This window comes from Trichoplusia ni, chromosome 20 (genome assembly GCF_003590095.1).
Source record: "Trichoplusia ni isolate ovarian cell line Hi5 chromosome 20, tn1, whole genome shotgun sequence".
Lineage (NCBI taxonomy): Eukaryota > Metazoa > Arthropoda > Insecta > Lepidoptera > Noctuidae > Trichoplusia > Trichoplusia ni.
In genome coordinates, this window is record NC_039497.1 from 2484144 (window position 1) to 2503182 (window position 19039).

The window sequence follows — 19039 nt, forward strand, 5'->3', positions numbered from 1 at the left end:
TAAAAAAAAAAAGAGTATTGCTTGTAGAGTAGGTATTGGGGAAATCGACAAGCTAAATTAAAACCACTTTTAGCCATATGATTGAGACAGCATTTCGGATAGGTACACATTATAAGTAAAATTTGAAAAGAATCCTTTTTGAAATCATTAAACCGTTAATCCTGGATTCAAAACCAGAATGTGACGTGTTGCGAGTGCTAGACGATTTTATTATATTGGAATGTTTGAAGTTTTATGAGTTGAATAATCAAATCTTTTTATATGCAGTAAGTTTTAAAATGTAACTTTGTATGCATAAGTGTAAGTATTATATTGTATGTCGTTCTCAACTCCTTACTAAAGTTATTCACTATCATGAAACTGAAACGTTTTGTTGAAGTAACGATCACACGTTGTATAAATAAATGATTATGAATATTTAATTTCTTCGCCGTTGGCGTCCGGCACACCGCAAATAAACATTCCCTCGCCGCGGCTCACTGGACACGGTTAGTCCATTTAAACAGCAAACACCGTCCACACAAACAAATTAATGAGTTTATCGACATTTCAATTAACTTGAAATGGAAAATTGGTGTCATGTGTGTGATTAAAGCGGTTTTGAACGGAATTTTCGCTTTTCTGGAAAAATTGTGACCGTCTCATGGTGAGACCGCTGGACTGCCAAGAGTCGCACTAATCTTATCTAACTTTTGGAATTCTTGTGCGTTTTTCAGAGTCATATTTATAGTTATAAATAACGACTCCCGCACTAAGGAATTTAATGCTTGTGTCGCAGGGGTTTTTATAAACATACAAAGCACATGCACAAAGACACCCGGACTCAGAACAAGCATTCTTCGATCACACAAAATAAAATGCTTGTTTGCGTGCTTGCTTGTGCTACGCGCACAGTGGGTTTGGCGTGGTGACCTCAACTGCTCGGCTATCCGTGCAGTCGCATAACCACTTGATAAAAACTTACTTATAAAAGCTTTGTTTGAAAAATTATATACGAATAAGCTTATTATTCCTAGGCATAAGTTAAAAAACACCCCTCATGATCCGGTCCCTAATGAACTTCCAAAAATATTTGCCATAATGGGGTTGAAAAAAGCCTATTAGGGATAAAAAGCAGACATGTAATACTTTTATAAAAGATCAGTTCCCTATTGCTATAATTTTATGATTACGTTCAGTCAAATAAAATTCCACTTATTTAGTACGTCACCAACTCCTATTTTAAACTTGAAATAGCTCAAAACTAAGGTGGGAAGAAACATGATAAATATCTCGACAAACACGAACAGGTGCAACTGAAAGAGTATTATTTTGAAAATCATGTTCAACATTTATTTGCCTTATAAAACAAGTCAATTTATGTCTTAAAAATGTAAGTGAAGGTTTTTGTGCACTTAGTGGTCATGTATACAATAACAAGAATATATTTTGATAAGGAGACGTAACAAACTGACACACTTGGTACTAGTCACTGCGACGCAAGAACAATACGACTAAGGCGCATTCTATAACAGCTATTTGTCTCTACATTTCACTTGAAGAAAACCAACACAGTATGATCCTTTATAATAATATTTTGCTAAGCGTCACACTTGCTGTTAGACCATTAAATATTAAAAAAATAAATCTATTCATTATTCTAAATTATAACTTCTAATAAAGCCAGCTAACCAATACAGAAAATAACTGTCAAATATCAACAGAATTAACCACGTACTTAATAAAACATCTAAACTGAATCATAGTAGCTAGTACTTATTGTGCAAAACGTTATATATCCAAGTTAAATGAGGGCTGACCGCCGCGTAGCTGTCACCATTCAAGAAGGATTTCCCAGAGCCAATAGAGCAAACGCCGACTATCCGATCTTCAAACAGCAGGGGCCCACCGGAGTCCCCGTAGAAGGGGATCTGAAAGATGTTGTCAGTTGTGGCAGCCAAGCAAATGATGTATTTCTGCCGAACCCGGTAGTAGTTTTCTACAACCTCGCTCGGGCAGGTCGTGATCCCAGCTTCGCCGACCTGCAGGGGCCTGAGGGCATCGTCTCCACCTTTGGTTTCGCGTGTGCTCCCAGCGCCGACATACGTCACAGGTAGTCCTATCATAGTCAAATGATCTACTGCTAACAGTTGCCCGTAGCTGTTCATTTCCAACTTATCCACTTGTAACAAACCGATATCATTATTGAAAGCATATGTACTAAACCCAGGATGTATGAAAAACTTGATTGCTTTCGCATACTGTTTGCTGATCAGAGGAGACACGGTGAAGTTTGTGTGCAAAACGTATAGGTTTTCTAGTTTTGCGAATAACAGGCAGTGGGCGGCGGTTAGTACCCAGTCTTTGGCAATCACGGATCCCGTACACTGCCTCGGGGCTAATATTCTGTCTTCATTTGAGTTCATTGAAAAAAGTGCAACGACGTATGAAAATTCTCCTTCCTCTGCGTCCCGGCCGTACAGAATCCTTAGAGACTGAGGCTCACAACTCACCTTTGAAGTGACTACAAGAAATATAAATGTGATCCAAAACATGGTACCCGCGTATGAAGTTCTCTAATGAAAGTTTACTATTACAGAGAAGTGCTGATTTCATACTTCGTTAATTTAATGTAAAATTCAAATTAAATGTAATGGGTTTTTGTGTAAAATTTCATTATATTCGTTTATCAATTAAAACACGTAAAATTATACTGTTAATAATTGCGATAAACCGGACAAGTGTGAATTTGAGTTAAGCACTGAGGGAGTTCGTACCAATACTTCGTACCGTTTAGGAAAAGACGTTGAAAATACACCAACCGGTAACGCCACACGCTGGACGGCAGGTTTAATTATTGTTTAGGTCTAAATACTTTGCTGTCAAATTTTGTATTTTCAAACAGTGATCTTAACAACATTTCATTTAAATGAGCTAGTTTTAAGGATCACCTATAGGTACAAACTACCAACCCAATCGGGGTTTTTAACATATAGTTTTTCATTTTAATTCCACTAATGCTATTGCATATAAAAACATCATCAAGAATAAATCTCAGATTGCAAATATACATCTATATAAAAAGGCTATTTCACTCGCATAAAAAAACTTATACAACTATTAACATCAGCTTTGTTTCCAAATGCTTTACTAGACAGTATGTGCTTTGCGGCTTATCTTCCTCATTATCTGAGTATGTATATAATTAGCTTAGTTTGTGTAATAGGATACATTACATTATAGACTACCTTCAAGTAATTATACGTCTTTAATTGGCCGGCCGATGCTTCGCATTAGGGACGTACACTACGCGGAATCGTATTAGCGAAGTTGCGAATTAATAGCTTCTAATGAACGGATAACCGAATGGTTGAGGTCACCACATGATCATCTTTATCACCATATCATCTTACTGTGCGCGACGTGTCGTGGGTTCGATCCTCGCATGGGTCACGCGGTCTAGCGTTACTGTCAATATAAAAAATCGGGGGGTGTACTACTTACATACATACGTGGAAAGGACATCATTAAAAATATTTCATTTGCCTGCGAATAATAATGAATTCCAATAAAATAATAACAGGATAGTAGACACAGTCACAGCAAAGATGAGCGTTTTCCATAACGCGAATAAATAAAAAATAAAGAAGTATAACTTCAAAAACTGTCACTTGGTTATCGTAATAACAAAAGGTACTAAGCAGTTTGTAACACATTATAACTTTAGTAACTAATTAACTTATCTTAACAATCCACAAATACTTAAAAGCCAAGGCAAGAAGTTTACAAAACAAAATCCTACTACTATTATAAAGGCGAAAGTTCGTAAGTATGGATGTATGGATGTTTGTTACTCTTTCTCGTAAAAACTACTGAATGGATTTGAATGAAACTTTACCACAATATAGCTTATACATCAGAATAACACATAGGCTACAATTTTTGAGGTTTCTAATGTGAGGTCGTAAAAAAACACATTTTTTGCGCTTACATTGCAAACGCTGACTGAATCCTACAAGATAGATAGAAGGCAGGTATAAATTATAACTTATATCTTCTAACCACGCGGACGAAGTCGCGGGCAACAGCTAGTTAAAATATAAAATAAAGAGTTTATTTTTATTTCAATTTCAATAAAAATGTAACTTGTGGTTATAGGCTGTGCTATAGTGAAGTCAGGCAGTAGTGCAGAAGCTGCACGTATTCCGTATGTATAGAGAGACGCGTGCGATACGACCGAAGCGATAGACGCGACCGACTGGAAACACTCGCTACGTTACACAACCTACTCTAGATTCTATTCTATTCCTTAGTGTTGAATGGAGGGGATTTTATCTAAAATACAATTGTTATTGGTTATATTGCAACTGGATTTAACAATCTTTTGGTTGAAGATAAAAATCATTTTTTTTTATTATTCGATGTTGACGTACCTATATAAATGGTCAGTAGGTGCGTAGGCATTGTGGAAATTAAAGAACAAATATTATAGAATAAAGTTAAATTAGGAAAAAAATCCCGTTTCATTTACAGAAAAGAACCTTATCAAGATATTCTGTTAAAAAAACATAAAGTTTCTGATCTATATTATAGTTTGAGAATAATTTACATCCAATCATGGAAGAGATAATATTATAATTAAAAAAGGAAAAAAGTCTATTTTAACACGATTTATTCTACAGATAAATGGTGCTACGGAGCATATACTTAGCATACAAGTATTACTAAAGTACACTATAATTATTAATGTAGAGCCCTAATTAACGAAGTGATTTAAATGTTTGTAAAACTCAGAATTTGACACTTTTTAGTTGCTCTTTTTTTCAGGATAAACGGAAGCAACACAGCTTCGCGAATGTGATAATAACTAAATGGGCTTGCCCACTCACATATGTTTTAACAATGGGTAATACAATATTAATGATCTCGACCTTTTTATATGGTTTTTAGATATGTTGTAATGAACCTTTACTGGTTTAAAATTAAAAAAAAAATATATTATTGTAGGCGGGAGTCGGTTATAACATCATCATCGGCCTAGCCTTTTTTCAGCTAAGTACCAGTGTTTTACAAGGAGCGACTGCCTATCTGACCTCCTCAACCCAGTTACCTGGGCGACACGATACCCGTTGGTTAGACTGGTTGTCAGAATTTTCAAGCTTCTGACTAGGTATATACCTGTAACGACTGTCAAAGATGTAAGAATAACAGCAGGGGAGTCGGTTTTAACACTTAACAATAATATCAAGGCATACTCATAATCATGGTCAAAGCTTTTAGAAGTAAAGGCGTTAAACGAAGTCACGAATAAAAGGCAGTTCAATAATTAACATCCCTTTGAACTGGGGGCTCGGGTACTGACGTCACTAGGCACATGAATAGAAGAGTTAAAAGCTTTCGTAACTCAATTTGTTGCCCTTACATCTCCGAAGGAAGCGATACGTAACTTATGACGCTATGAATTGAGTTAGAGCAAGTTATGCTATCACTTCAGTGTCAATTACTTAGTTAAGTGTTAGGGTACCGACAAACTGATATATTATGAAATAAAAATACATATTAGGAGACTTCCAATGTATGGAGATGACATTCAATGTAGATGCGTTATGTGAAATTCAATCATGCGTATCTATACTAATATATAAAGCTGAAGAGTTTGTTTGTTTGTTTGAACGCGCTAATCTCAGGAACTACTGGTCAAAATTGAAAAATTATTTTTGTGTTGAATAGACCATTCATCGAGGAAGGCTTTAGGCTATAAACCATCACTCATCATTTATTTATTATTTTAAAAATAATTATAAACTTAATAGATACGTTGCATTCTACGTATCTTTCAGATTATTTACATAAGAAACCAAAGGATCGTTTCTAAAGCTATATCAATTTTGCGTCTAAAATTTAAACAAAAATGTAACTCTTGTCGTATTACCACTAACTACTATTAACATTTTAAATAATTATACGGCGTAAAAAAATATTCTAGCTGCGAAATCCAAAGATGAGTTTTTGCCAGTAGAAGTCTGACTCTCAACATGATCACCTTCAGGAAGGTGATAATTTCCCATTCAAAAAAATAAAAAATGTATAAAAAGAAATAAATTATGCTATTTTATCGTAAATTTATATCGCTTTTTAATACCCGTGTCATAGTAAACGTCTGTCTAGCCTCGCATTCAGACGATCAATAGTGATGACCGGCGGAGCTAATCCGCCGTATGATCTAGTTACTCGACCGTCAAACCGCTTGTTGTTGCACTATATCGCTGTGTTTGCACAATCTCCACACGTGACAGACATTACATGGTAGCAAATGCATAGTAATCGCAAGGGCGCGTTCACACTATGTAGTGATTAATTTCAATTCAATATCTTTGTTTTAGGTCATAGGTTTGTACATAATACGGTCTTAAGTAATGAAACAGATCAGCTATGTCTCACCCTTTGTGCGTAGAATAGTCAAGTAGTAGTAGGAATATAATTAAATATAAAAAACATGAAGTTTAAACCAAAAAGAAATAATCTATGCTCTATACTAATATATAAAGTTGAAGAGTTTGTTTGTTTGCTTGTTTGTCTGAACGCGCTAATTGAAAATTTCTTTTTGTGTTGAATAGAGCATTCATCGAGGAAGGCTTTAGGCTATAAAAGACTAATAGAAGCTATAAACGACTGCGACTAATAGGAGCGAAGATACAATGGAAAATATGAAAAAAACAGGGCAGTGCCCTATGCTTTTTTGTTATGATTAATCATAACTTATCTTCTACCCACGGGGACGAAGTCGCGGGCAACAGCTAGTTAAAGTATAAAGGTGCAGATGAAAAGGGTTCGGAACACATAATGACTAAGGACTAGGAATGACTTAGCTAGGATTGACTAGCATTGATTTGTCCCATACGAAGTATTTTATAGAGTGTACTTGTCTACTAATGAATCATGAAGATTATTTTTAAATCGATTAATTTCCGTAAATATTCTGATAGGCCCCGGACCCGTTGGGCCTGGGTCTTCTATTCTAATGTAATATGAACATGTGTGTAAATGTAAGTAATGTTTAAGATTTGTAAAATTATTATTACATGTATGTAAATGTAAAAACTTTAAGGTTTTGTTAAATTATTATTTCAGTAAATTGTCTACCGCCACATCTACACTGCTCATCTCGCTTGCGTGAATTGTGACATGAATTTGCAGTTTTCTATTCTACACAATTTTATTCCTATTCCATATCTTGATATCACGATGTGAGATCGTGAGATCAGTTTGCCTGTACCCTTAACAGTCAACTAAGACTTTTATAGTTTGCCATTTCATCTCTTTCGAAGATGAAATGGCAAACTGAGTTAGAAAGCTGTCGACTCTTCTAGTCATTTACCGAGTGACTAGAAACATCAATACATTCTAATATTTCAACTGAGTAAATACCGAATGATGCTTCCAACGTACTTTGCGTGGTAGGAGCCCAATTATCACCTCTCAAAATAATATAGCTTGCCGTTGTGCGGGCGAGAAGGCGCTATTCCTTGCTTAAAGTACTATCTTGCTTCCACAATCTCATCTCCTAGATGATTTTGAAGGTGGTAGGAGACCCCTTGGTACGGGCAGCATTGAAAATTCCCACCCCAAGGTAAGTTCACGGTTCCTTTCAATTCGAGCGCATATTTACAGGAGAGAAAGTGGGTCGCTTTGATCTCCACACACTCGACAACTTTCATATCAATATAATATTGTCTTATTGACATTCGTATCTGAGAATTCAGAGCTTTTATATGAAGCGAAGACGAATGTTTGAATTGGTATGTAATTATGTATGTTTATGAGTACTTGTTGATCGGAATCACATACATATGTGGAAACTTGTCAAAGAGTTAAGCTTGGAGGTTGTGACAAGTTTTTGACCCGGTAGAGGAATAAGACAGCGAATTACTAGTATTTTTTTTTGTCTGTCATTTGACAGATGACCAAGAGAGACAGAAATAAGTTTAGTGACACTATTTGGAGTACTAAGGCGATGTACACACTGTTTTTACTTGTCCAAGGTACCTATGATAAATTAGTAAAAACGAGTTTGTCAACGTTTAAATAAAACGTGCGTCGTTAGATCTATATCGGGATTGAACAAAACACGTTGAAAGGCAATTGTAAATTGTTGGGAAGCCACTTAAAGTCGGGTTCGTTTCGACATCTATAAGGAAAATTTATGGAGGTAAATAAAAAACAACGTTGATTTCAACATTGACAAACAACAATACCAACACAACCTTAAAAAATCCATTTCTAAGTACAGAGGTAGGTATTACTATATACAAAATAGGAACATTTGTCATCACTGAATTGGTGATTTTAGATTCCAATATTATAAGTCTAGGATTTTCTGAGAATAATTGAAGTTTTGAAAATTTGAATCACAAACTGCCTGATTGCTTTGCCTCGTGCAAATATGTACATAGTTCAAATCCACGCGTATCAGACACAAAGTGATACACTTTAAAAATACAGGAGCCTATAAAACTGTACCTTAGTATTCCTTCTTTAGAGATTGAATTATCTTCAGCGTCATTTTAGGGTAGCTCTGGGAGATCGTGTCATATAAAATGTACGGCTTTTACGATCGGTACGGCATAATTCCGAGTGTCGTAAAACTCAGAACGACACTGTTCTACTGGTCGAAAACACTCGACGACTACTTTTAAGGGGATAGGAATGTGGAGTGAAATAGACATTGATTGTTTTCTGTACTACTGCGTCGAGGTGTCACGAAATACAGCAGCAAGGATAATTAATAATAGTATGGAAAATAACCGGTTGTCCCGGTTATTTATCTAATGAGTGAAACTAAAAGATCAGTACAAATAGAACAAAGAAAATTAATTCAGTTAAAAAAAACAGCCTTCAGACTAATGGCCATATTAAAACGTTGCTTTAAATCGATTTTTTGTATTTGCTGTTACAATGGCGAAAGAACTAGATACATTTTCTGTAAAAAAAACTGAATAAGGACCTGAGATACAGGACCAGCCTGGTGTCATACTGGCTGCCATCGGTGACTCAATTACAGGGTTTCGATTTTTTAAATTTATTTCTGATGTGTCCTTTAAATACGGAGCTGAGATGAGCACCGTCAAGCTCGAGAATTAGATCTATGTTAGTTAAAATAATATTGCATTTTCACGCAAAATTTAGGTAAATTCTAAAATCGGGTAGTGGATTTTTAAGAAGAGTACCTATCTCGTAATATTTAAACCATCATATTGTAATAGTTAAAGAAGTTTTGAATCCGTAGGCCTAGCAGCGGTGAATTTATAGGCTTTTTAAAATAGGTATATGACGACTTTCAGTAGTATAGTTTGAAGGCAATAAATAAAGGTTTTACACGAAACGATCGAGATGACCAAACATGTAATAGATGGGATTCAAACAACTGATCGTTTACGCAGCTGGTTATATGGTGCAGCTGGTATAATATATATTTATATCGTACTAACTGTGCTAAACGGTTCCCGGTGCCCTTATATTATTGGAGACGTAGATGGGTCCAACAAATCACTATTGTAACAAAAGTAAGGATTACCTAATATGGTGTGTAAGTATTCTTAATTTCTCTAATTTTCCGCGCAATTTTTAATGTTCTCTTTAAGTGAAGTAAATTTAAATGTATTTTTAAGTGAAACAAAATGTTTTCAAAGGTTATTAGGACTTAGAAAAATTTCACCCAAAAACATGGAATCAACAAGACGTCGGATGAGAAGAGTCGGATGTAAGTTACATTACAAAAATGAATATTTTTTTGTATAGATAAAGGTTATACGAAATAGTAAAGTTACTGTGTAAAGGATAATGGAAGAGGTATTGGCTTAGCTATAACCACATAAGTGAATCGAAAACAGGTTAAGCTACGCTTGACGCGGTTAGTCCGTAGAGGGGTGACCATCTTCGTAATAACGAGTTCCTCCGAGTTTCGGACGGCACGTTAAATTGTGGGTCCCGGCTGTTATTCCTATATCTCTGACAGTCGTTACAGGTAGCCATAAGCTTGAAAAGTCTGACAACCACTCTAACCAAGGGGTATCGTGTTGCCCAGGTAACTAGTTTGAGGAAGTCAGATAGGCAGTCGCTCTTTGTAAAACACTGGTATTTAGCTGAATCCGGTTAGACTGGTAGCCGACCCCAACATAGTTGGGAAAAAGCTAGGCCAATTACTGTGTTGATAATCACAGAATCGCATAAACCGATTTTTTATATCTAAATACTAATAAAAAGGTACAGCTTTTGTAAGTGTAATACATAGACATAAGACAGTGTATTAACATGAAAACATCCCGTAAAAAGTGGGCACAGTCCTATTTGAAAAAAAATATGATGAATAAAACAGTGACTTACATAAAACTTATTCTCCCTCGAACACACAATTTAAAAACACGACAGCACTTATTATTACACATATTCACAACAATTACTAAACTTGATAATACTAACTAATGTGTAATATTAAAACATGCATAATTCACATTTTAAACCTTCAAGAATTCACAAATCCCTAAGAACATTTTACATTAAAAACAAAAGACGAACCTATTTTTAAATTATTTTTTCGTTTTGTGTGCCAGTAGCGGCCAGCACGGAGCGCATCGTTGCGTGCCGCCTAAACAGCGCGCAAAGAGGTTTCATACTATTACTAGCTGTTGCCCGCGACTTCGTCCACGTGGTTAGAATTTTCCCCATTTTCCATTGTATCTTCGCTCTTATTAGTCGCAGCGTGATGTTATATAGCCTATAGCCTTCCTCGATAAATGGTCTATTCAACACAAAAAGAATTTTTCAAATCGAACCAGTGGTTCCCGAGATTAGCGCGTTCAAAGAAACAAACAAACAAACAAACAAACTCTTCAGCTTTATATATTAGTATAGATTAAAACTTAATTTCAAAACACACACGCCCCATTTTTACTAGATGGTTCGAAATTTATATTTTAAATTTATTTTCAATTATGAAATTTCGAAAATTTAAATTAAGTAATGAAGTTCTTGGTACAGCCGAATGTCGATTTAAGTTGGCTTGATTTCCTAATTTAAAAAAAAGATTCTCATGTAGGTCTAGATAATGCCTCACTCTTCAACAAATGTATAATATTAATATTATTCGACACATTGTATACACATATACATATACTTATACTCTAGCTGACCCAGCAAACGTTGTTTTGCCTAATAAATTACTTCTAGTTGTAGGAATTTTTAATGCCACATTATAAAAAAAAAACAAACAATTTCATCCAGAAAATAAAATATTTCTTTTTAGTATGAGCAATCCTTAATACTACTGAATACGCATATAAAATTTGGTAAAAATCTGTAAAGCCGTTTCGGACGTTTACGGTAACTAACATAGTGACACGGGAATTTTATATATTAGATAGATATTGTCCCTTTAATATGCTTTATTTTTGTGGAATGTTAGTTTAATAAATGTGATTAATATATTTACTAAATCCTTGTTCCCTAAGTGGTATGGGGTAATATATAGCTAAGAGTGCTCGGCCCCTTATATTTTTGTTTCCCGCTAAATCCCCACGTATTTACGACCACATGATGAAGACTATGGAAAACATTCTGCGCTCTACACTCGTGTCTTTAATTCTTGGAGTGTGGTGCAATACATAAGTGTATACATCCAAAGTTACTAAATTTCATTTTGACATATTTTAAAACCACGTCTTCGTCTAAACACATCCTCATCCCTGAAAAAATTTGCGAGTTCTTTAAAAACAACTTTTTTTTTGTTAGTTTTGTAATAGTTTAGTTGTGTAGGTACGTATACTAGGCATGCACATGAGAAAATGTAAGTTATGCTGTTAGTATACCTAATAAATAAATAACTCTTGCACTTGGTCCCTATGTCCCGAACGTTTCAACCCCAAACGTTTCAAAAATATAATTACCAACTAGCTTTTCGTCCGCGGCTTCGCCCGCGTCGAGGTCGGTTATATCGCGTTTCAAATTTCTTTAAAATCAGCTCAGTGGTTTTGACGTGAACGCGTAACAGACAGACAGACAGACAGAGTTACTTTCGCATTTATAATATTAGTAAGGATAAGGTTTAATATGTTTCCGCCGTTTTATAGTTTATGCGGCTTTAGCCACTAATATGATAAATGTTAATCTAAGGAATGTCATTGTTAATTGCGCTTTCACCCGAAAAATATTTAGGTAATCGATCATCATGAATCTGTACAGGGTGATGAATGATTTGTTGCGGAATAAGAAGTAGCATAGTGTTAATTTAATACAAAACAAGTTGAACTGGGCAATGACCGAGCGAGATTTTTTTTAATAATATTAATATTGTTTTGATTTCTATTTTTTTTATAACTAGTAGTTGATTATTATAAAATTATGCAATTATTCAGCAATGTTTCATTATTACTTTATCACGTAAAATTATCGTCGAACATCACCCATCGCAGACAATGAGTCCTTTTTATTCCGTCTTTTCTCTTAGCTAAAATAAGTATTTAAATCTCAGTGCTGTGAAAAAGTAGTCATTCCCTTGTGGCTTGGCCCTTCCGCCTCCTCCCATTGCTTGGCTTGTAATCCCTCTGGCGAATATCCAAGAGGCGCATACGACCTTGACTGTGCCGACACGCCTCTTATAATCCTCAGTGATCGAGTCACGTAAAACAACCAGCCTCTAACCAAATACTTGAACAAGTCATAGTATACTCACTTCCTTCAGATACGCCTTTCGAATCGTCAAATGGTCAAAAGTTAGGAAGGAGTTTCGAAAGTGTTTTCTATTTCAACTATTGATTTTTTGAAAGAAGTTTTTAGTCGCAGCGCTAGACCACTTTTCATTTCCAATCCGAGTTCAACAGCTCGCACATGTGTGTCGTAATGATGACGTCGGGAGCTCTGGAGAGCCCTGGAATCCATCACGAGAGGACGGCGGCTCGAGAGCGGGACACACTCACTTAGGTCCAGTTTCACCATACTCTGTTAAATATTTAACGGTCTGTTAAGACAGATAACGGACTGTTAAAGTTATCGAGTGTCCCACCACGACTAAACGTCTGTTAACTTCGCTTAACAAGGCATTAAATCTAATCACCGGTCAAGACGTCTGTTAGACACTAACAGATTGTCAAAGTCACGTCAAAATGGACGCTGCATATAATTTTATTTTTGCAAATAACATTTTAGAAAATTTAGATTGCTTAGATGGAATTGTACGACGTCCCAGAATTTTTAAAGATCGTCATTGCTATTTCGAAGAATACGATGATGTCGATTTTTGTACCAGGTTTCGTTTATCAAAAGATATGACCCTTGATATTCTCCAGTTGATCGAAGATAAATTAGAATATCCATCAGATCGGTAAGTCGTCTATTAATTAATTAAGACCATCATGTACGTTATGAAATGCAAGAAATCATTGAGTAGTATTTTTATGCACTTATACAACCCATCTTATCATGTGTGATATTTTGATTATATCCACCTACAACCTTATAACTTTACGAACACAGATTTACATAATACAGGTAAGATTTATAAGGCTTATTCAATACATGAATGTTTTATAAAATTAATCATTTATTTTGTTTCAGAAACGAATCAATTTCACCCATAAATCAGCTTCTTTTGACTTTGAGATACTATGCGACTGGCTCCCAACAAATATCAGTTGGTGATTATTGCGGTATAAGTAAATCGTCATCTCACAGAATCATACACAGAGTCACTGCTGCAATAGCCTCATTAAGCCGCAATTGTATCAAGTTCCCAGACACAGTGGAAGAGATAAGGAAAACTCAGTTGAATTTTTATAATATTGCAAAATTTCCAAAAGCTTTGGGTGCTCTAGATTGTACACATGTACGGATGCGTTCCCCTGGTGGGGTAAATGCAGAATATTTTAGGAACCGGAAAGGCTACATGTCCATAAATGTGCAAGCGATTTGCAGTGCAAATTTAGAAATTTTAGATTTGGTGGCAAGATGGCCTGGCAGTAGCCAAGACCAAACTATTTGGAACGCTTCCTACAGGAATGCTTTGTTCGAAAGCGGCAAGTATAGGGATGCTGTATTATTGGCTGATAGTGGGTACATGAATCGGCTGTAGCATATTGTGTTCTTCTTGTTTTCAGGCCTAGCTAGTTCATGTTTTAAAACAAATAGCTGTGTCACCTACCAGTTAAAAAAATATTTTTTTTGGCAGCGGCTTTGTCTTTCCGTGTGGTGCGTTTGATGTTGTCCCAGCAGGTTTTTAATTGCTCAACGTGACGCACGTGAAAAGAACTTAAACAATTAAATTCTTCTGCCAGTTTCTTCCACCCTTCATTTTTCGTTGCACTGGTCACGGCATCCGTTTTTTTATTTTCCACGATATCCTTATGCCGTGAAATTAATTCTATCAGGAGTTCTTTTTCGTGTGTGGTAAAATTCGGTCCACGTGTCTTCTTCGACATTTTTTTATTTCAAAAAATCGCGAAAAAATTACACCGCAACAAACCGAACACAACTAATCAAAACGTAAACAACACCTAGATACCTTGACATTTCATTTCAAACGACGTATTATACGACTATGTAAAATGTCGTCCAATTCCATATAAATACACGTCGGAAGCGAGCACTTCAATCTGGTTGCTTAAAATAAGAGCGAATGACTTGCCCGTCATTCAGTTAAATGGCAGATTTACTAATGCCTTGTTAAATTTTTGCCGTGGGACACATGACGACATAACAGACCGTTAACTATTAACAATCCATTAGTAAATGACCGATTATGATTTAACAAACAGAGTATGGTGAAACTGGACCTTAACCAAGTAGATCGCGGTAATTAATGTCTTCGTATATTAGCTGCACCACGCATCCCTTTCCTGTTTTTTTAAGAATAATTAATTACTCCTCTATTACGAGTAGTAATAGATTGATGACAGATATTTTTATAGTCCAATAGCCCTATTCAGTAAAAAGACCATTGAAAATATTTTTTCGAATCCGACCCGTAGTTCCTGCTATAAGGTCGTTCAAACGAACATACCCTTCAGCTTAATAATACATTTTTAATTTATTTTCTAAATGGCAACGCGTTTTTGAAACAACTTTAAGCTTCATGTATGCAGGGTTGAAATGACATAAAATTAATAGTTTAAAAAAAAAAACGAAACACACGCTTTTGCGAAACTGGTAAAAGTCAAAAATAAATAACTCTATTTCCGGGCTGAAGTGTAAACTATGTTAACTGAATAATACATGTGATTCATTATTATGAAATAGTGGGAACCACTGTTACTTTGAAACGATCTTTATTTTTAAAGCTGCAACAGAGATACGTCATCTGTTTAGGAGATCACTAAATTGATTATTTAAAAACCAAATTATGTCGTCACTAGCAACGTAGACGTATAAGAATCACTACATATTATAAAACCGAATCGTTTTTTCTGTCCCTATATCCCTTTTACTACTTAAATCTTTGAAAGTACTCGACGGATTTTATTGCTGATTGTTTTTAAGATAAAATAAATTTAAATAAAAGGTTTGAAAGTATAATTTATGCATAATTTAGTAGTAAGACTTTTTCTTTCATTGCAAACGCTGGCTTTGCCCTGCGAGATACTTACATCGAAATAATGTTCTAAAAAATTGTACACCATGAAAAGTTTGCCGTCAGGTCGAGGAAGGTTGCAACCACACGTCCAGATCGATACGTATAACAGAATGCAAGACGCGAGCCGATGTGAACCGCCCCGGGGATAGGCTCATGGCTACAAAAATAAGCGGCCGTGTAACCGCTGCACACGATTGAATTTGCGTTGTGTGAAAGTTGTGGAATATTATAATTAAAATTGCACTGACTGCTTATTTTGTAAAAAAATAATACAGCGAAATATAATAATTTAAAAAAGCATTTATTAATAATGTAAGATTTAAGACTAGTAATAAGAATGTCGCAGTCATCTGGTTGAATCAGCAATTTAAATTTAAGTCATTAATCGAGGAAGGCTTTAGGCTTTATAAACCATCACGCTGCGACTAATAGGAGCGAAGATACAATGGAAAATGTGAAAAAAAACAGGGCAGGTATAAATCATAACTTATATCTTCTACCCATGGGGACGAAGTTGTGGGCAACAGCTAGTCCTTACTAATATTATAAATGCGAAAGTAACTCTGTCTGTTTCGCTTTCACGTCTGTACTACTGAACTGATTTTATTGAAATTTGGTACAGACATAGAGTTAACCTTGAGAAAGACCATAGGATAGTTTTTATCCCGGACTTTTAAAGAGTTTTCTTGGAAACGGGATATAACCGACCTCGACACGGGCGAAGCCACGGGCGAAAAGCTGTACTTGATTTATTATAACATTCGAAAAAAGAGGGTCGTAGAAGCAGGAGGGCGAAACATTTTATTTCTATTTTAAATTACAAAACAATAACAACACTAGTAACGATAAGAAAACAATAACTAAACAGTAAAATCACAAAAACTTGGCAATAACAACGAACAGGATGCAGTATTCATAACACTTTTGTGACATATAACTTCAAATGACATAAACCGACAAAATGAGAAAATCCCTTCTGTCACAACTTATGAAAGGATTAGCTAACCTCTTAGATTTGGTAGGATTATACTGAAGGGAAAAACCTGTGGAAAAACGTTCGGGGTATTGTGCATCGCTGCTCCTTTTAAGTTTTTAGCATTGACACTGGAATTTTAATATGGCTGAAATAATATATTTAAACTAGCTGTTGCCCGCGACTTCGTCCGCGTGGTTGAAGATATAAGTTATTATTTATTCTCATTGTTTCTCAAATTATGATTTTCAAATATATAAAAAGCACCTATACCTGCCCTGTTTTTTCCACATTTTCCATTGTAAATATCTTCACTTCTATTAGTCGTATATAGCCTAAAACCTTCCTCGATAAATAGTCTATTCAACACTAAAAATAATTTTTCACAAAAAAAAACTCTCCAGCTTTATATATTAGTATAGATTCAACACTAGAATATTATAAATCACTACATCAAAGCTATTTTCGACGCATCGTAATTGTGGGTCGATATGACCCCCGGGGCTACGTACACAGGTCTAGTGTTAATACGAGTATTGCCATGTGAAAGTCCCCTGATGGATGTCTGCTACTTTATCACGCTAAACTACTGAATCGATTGCCATGGAATTTGGAAATGGTTAGTTGAGAGTTCGTGGTTGAGGTTTCACTTAGGGACCTGTTGGTCTAGTAGTTAGTGACCCTGACTGCTATATCGGAGGTCGTGGGTTCGATTCCCACCCAGGACATATGTTTGTGTGATGAGCACGATCATTGGTTTGTGTCTGGGTGTGATTTATCTATATTATGTATGTATTTAGAAATATATAAGTATGTTTATCAGTTGTCTAGTACTCATAATACAAGCTCTGCTTAGTTTGAGACTAGATGGCGTTGTGTGAAAGTTGTGGAATATTATATTATTATTATTATATGTTTTTTTTTAATGATTATTGCTTTTGTGTAGATATTCTAAGGGATATTGAACATGCGGCTTGCCAAGGCCCCGATTCTACTTTTTTACAATGGCCGATGAATGAATGGCAATTACATTTTTGAAATTATTCCTATTCTCTTAAGCATTTTGCCAATACAATAATTGGAAGTTAAGTGTATTGGCCTTGAGTGTACCGTCACGTACTGAATTTCCAATTATTGTATAGAACAATGTTTAAGAGAATACGAAATTCATTCATTCATCGGCCGTTGTAAATAGCAGAATTAGGGCCCAGAAAGACAAGGATTTAATATTGACTAGTTGTTGTATCCGCCTTTGCCTTTTCCATCCTATTTTCCTCAGGGTAGTCAGATAGGAAACTGCAACTCTATCGTTCTCAAAAAGACATATAGAAGTGATGATATATCCTATCTGCAGAATAAATCTGTACCTCAGAGGTAAACATTGACTCCATTTTTTATAAAATGTATGTTTTTTGCCAATTACACTCGCAAGAACCAGTTCTATACACTGGTATACGATATTAAGTCCCATGACATCTAGAAAAAGAAATACCGTTTACCTTTAATGTCACATAATGTTGTATGCCTCTGAGGTATGGATATATACTGCATTTATTTAATGAGTAACTTATGGCTTTTCTTGCCCGTTCTTTCATTTGCATTTTGATTAATTCTGAGAACCAGTCTAACTAAGGGGTATCGTGTTGCCCAGGTAACTGGGATGAGAAGATAGGCAGTTACTCCTTGTACAACACTAGTACTTTGCTGCATCCACATAGACTGAAAGCAGACCCAAACATAGTTAGGAAAAGGTTAGGACGAGGGACGGTGAGGGAGTTATGCGCGGCGAAGTTCATAAGAGAACAAATTTGAAATAATGATCGGGAACTGCTAAATTGTACTCTATGTTTAGGGGACTACGGCGCGGAATTGAAGTAGCGATGCGCGGCGAAGCTCATCAGAAGGTAAATTTGAAGTATTGTTTCACCGGCCACGTAGCTCAGAGGTCAGAGCGACCGATCCCAGCATCGGCGGTCGCAGGTTCGAATCCTGTCGTGGCCACCAATGCAGAAAGTTCCTTTTTGTTACTTTTAATATTAGTTTTGCCCGTTCTTTTTCATTAAATAGTTCTTAATTCTACTTTTCTTACCGATTTTCACACATAATGTTGTATGCCTCTGAGGTACAGAAATGATTTCATTTTATCCTTATATTCAGATGGCAAATTGTTGCGGAATGACCTCGAATCATTTGCTTTATGTATTACAAACAAACGGATTACATATCTCGATTTAATTTTGATTTTAGTGTTCCGAACAAACGGTGAGTTCGAAATCGCTTCCTTTTACTCGCACTTTGGACGATGAGATAATACTAGCTGTGCCCTGTGGCGTTGCTCGGTGAAATCGATTTAAAGTTATTTGGTATCAACTTTGGTATCACTATTTAAAATCTATTATATAAAATTCTCGTGTCACGATGTACGGAATTGAACTCCTCCGAAACGGCTCGACCGATTCTTATAAAAT

General features: G+C 35.6%; 1 protein-coding gene and 1 non-coding gene across 2 annotated transcripts; one reads left to right on the plus strand and one right to left on the minus strand.

Moving 5' to 3' along the window:
- Positions 1-977: 977 nt before the first annotated feature.
- On the minus strand, positions 978-2613 carry LOC113503808 (chymotrypsin-2-like). Its single transcript, XM_026885907.1, has one exon. The coding sequence runs from the start codon at positions 2532-2534 to the stop codon at positions 1749-1751; it is 786 nt and encodes a 261-aa protein (XP_026741708.1). The 5' UTR covers positions 2535-2613; the 3' UTR covers positions 978-1748.
- A 15886-nt stretch (positions 2614-18499) lies between these two features.
- Positions 18500-18572, plus strand: Trnaw-cca. Its single transcript has one exon. It is a non-coding gene; the product is annotated as a tRNA-Trp (tRNA).
- The last annotated feature ends 467 nt before the right edge of the window (positions 18573-19039 follow it).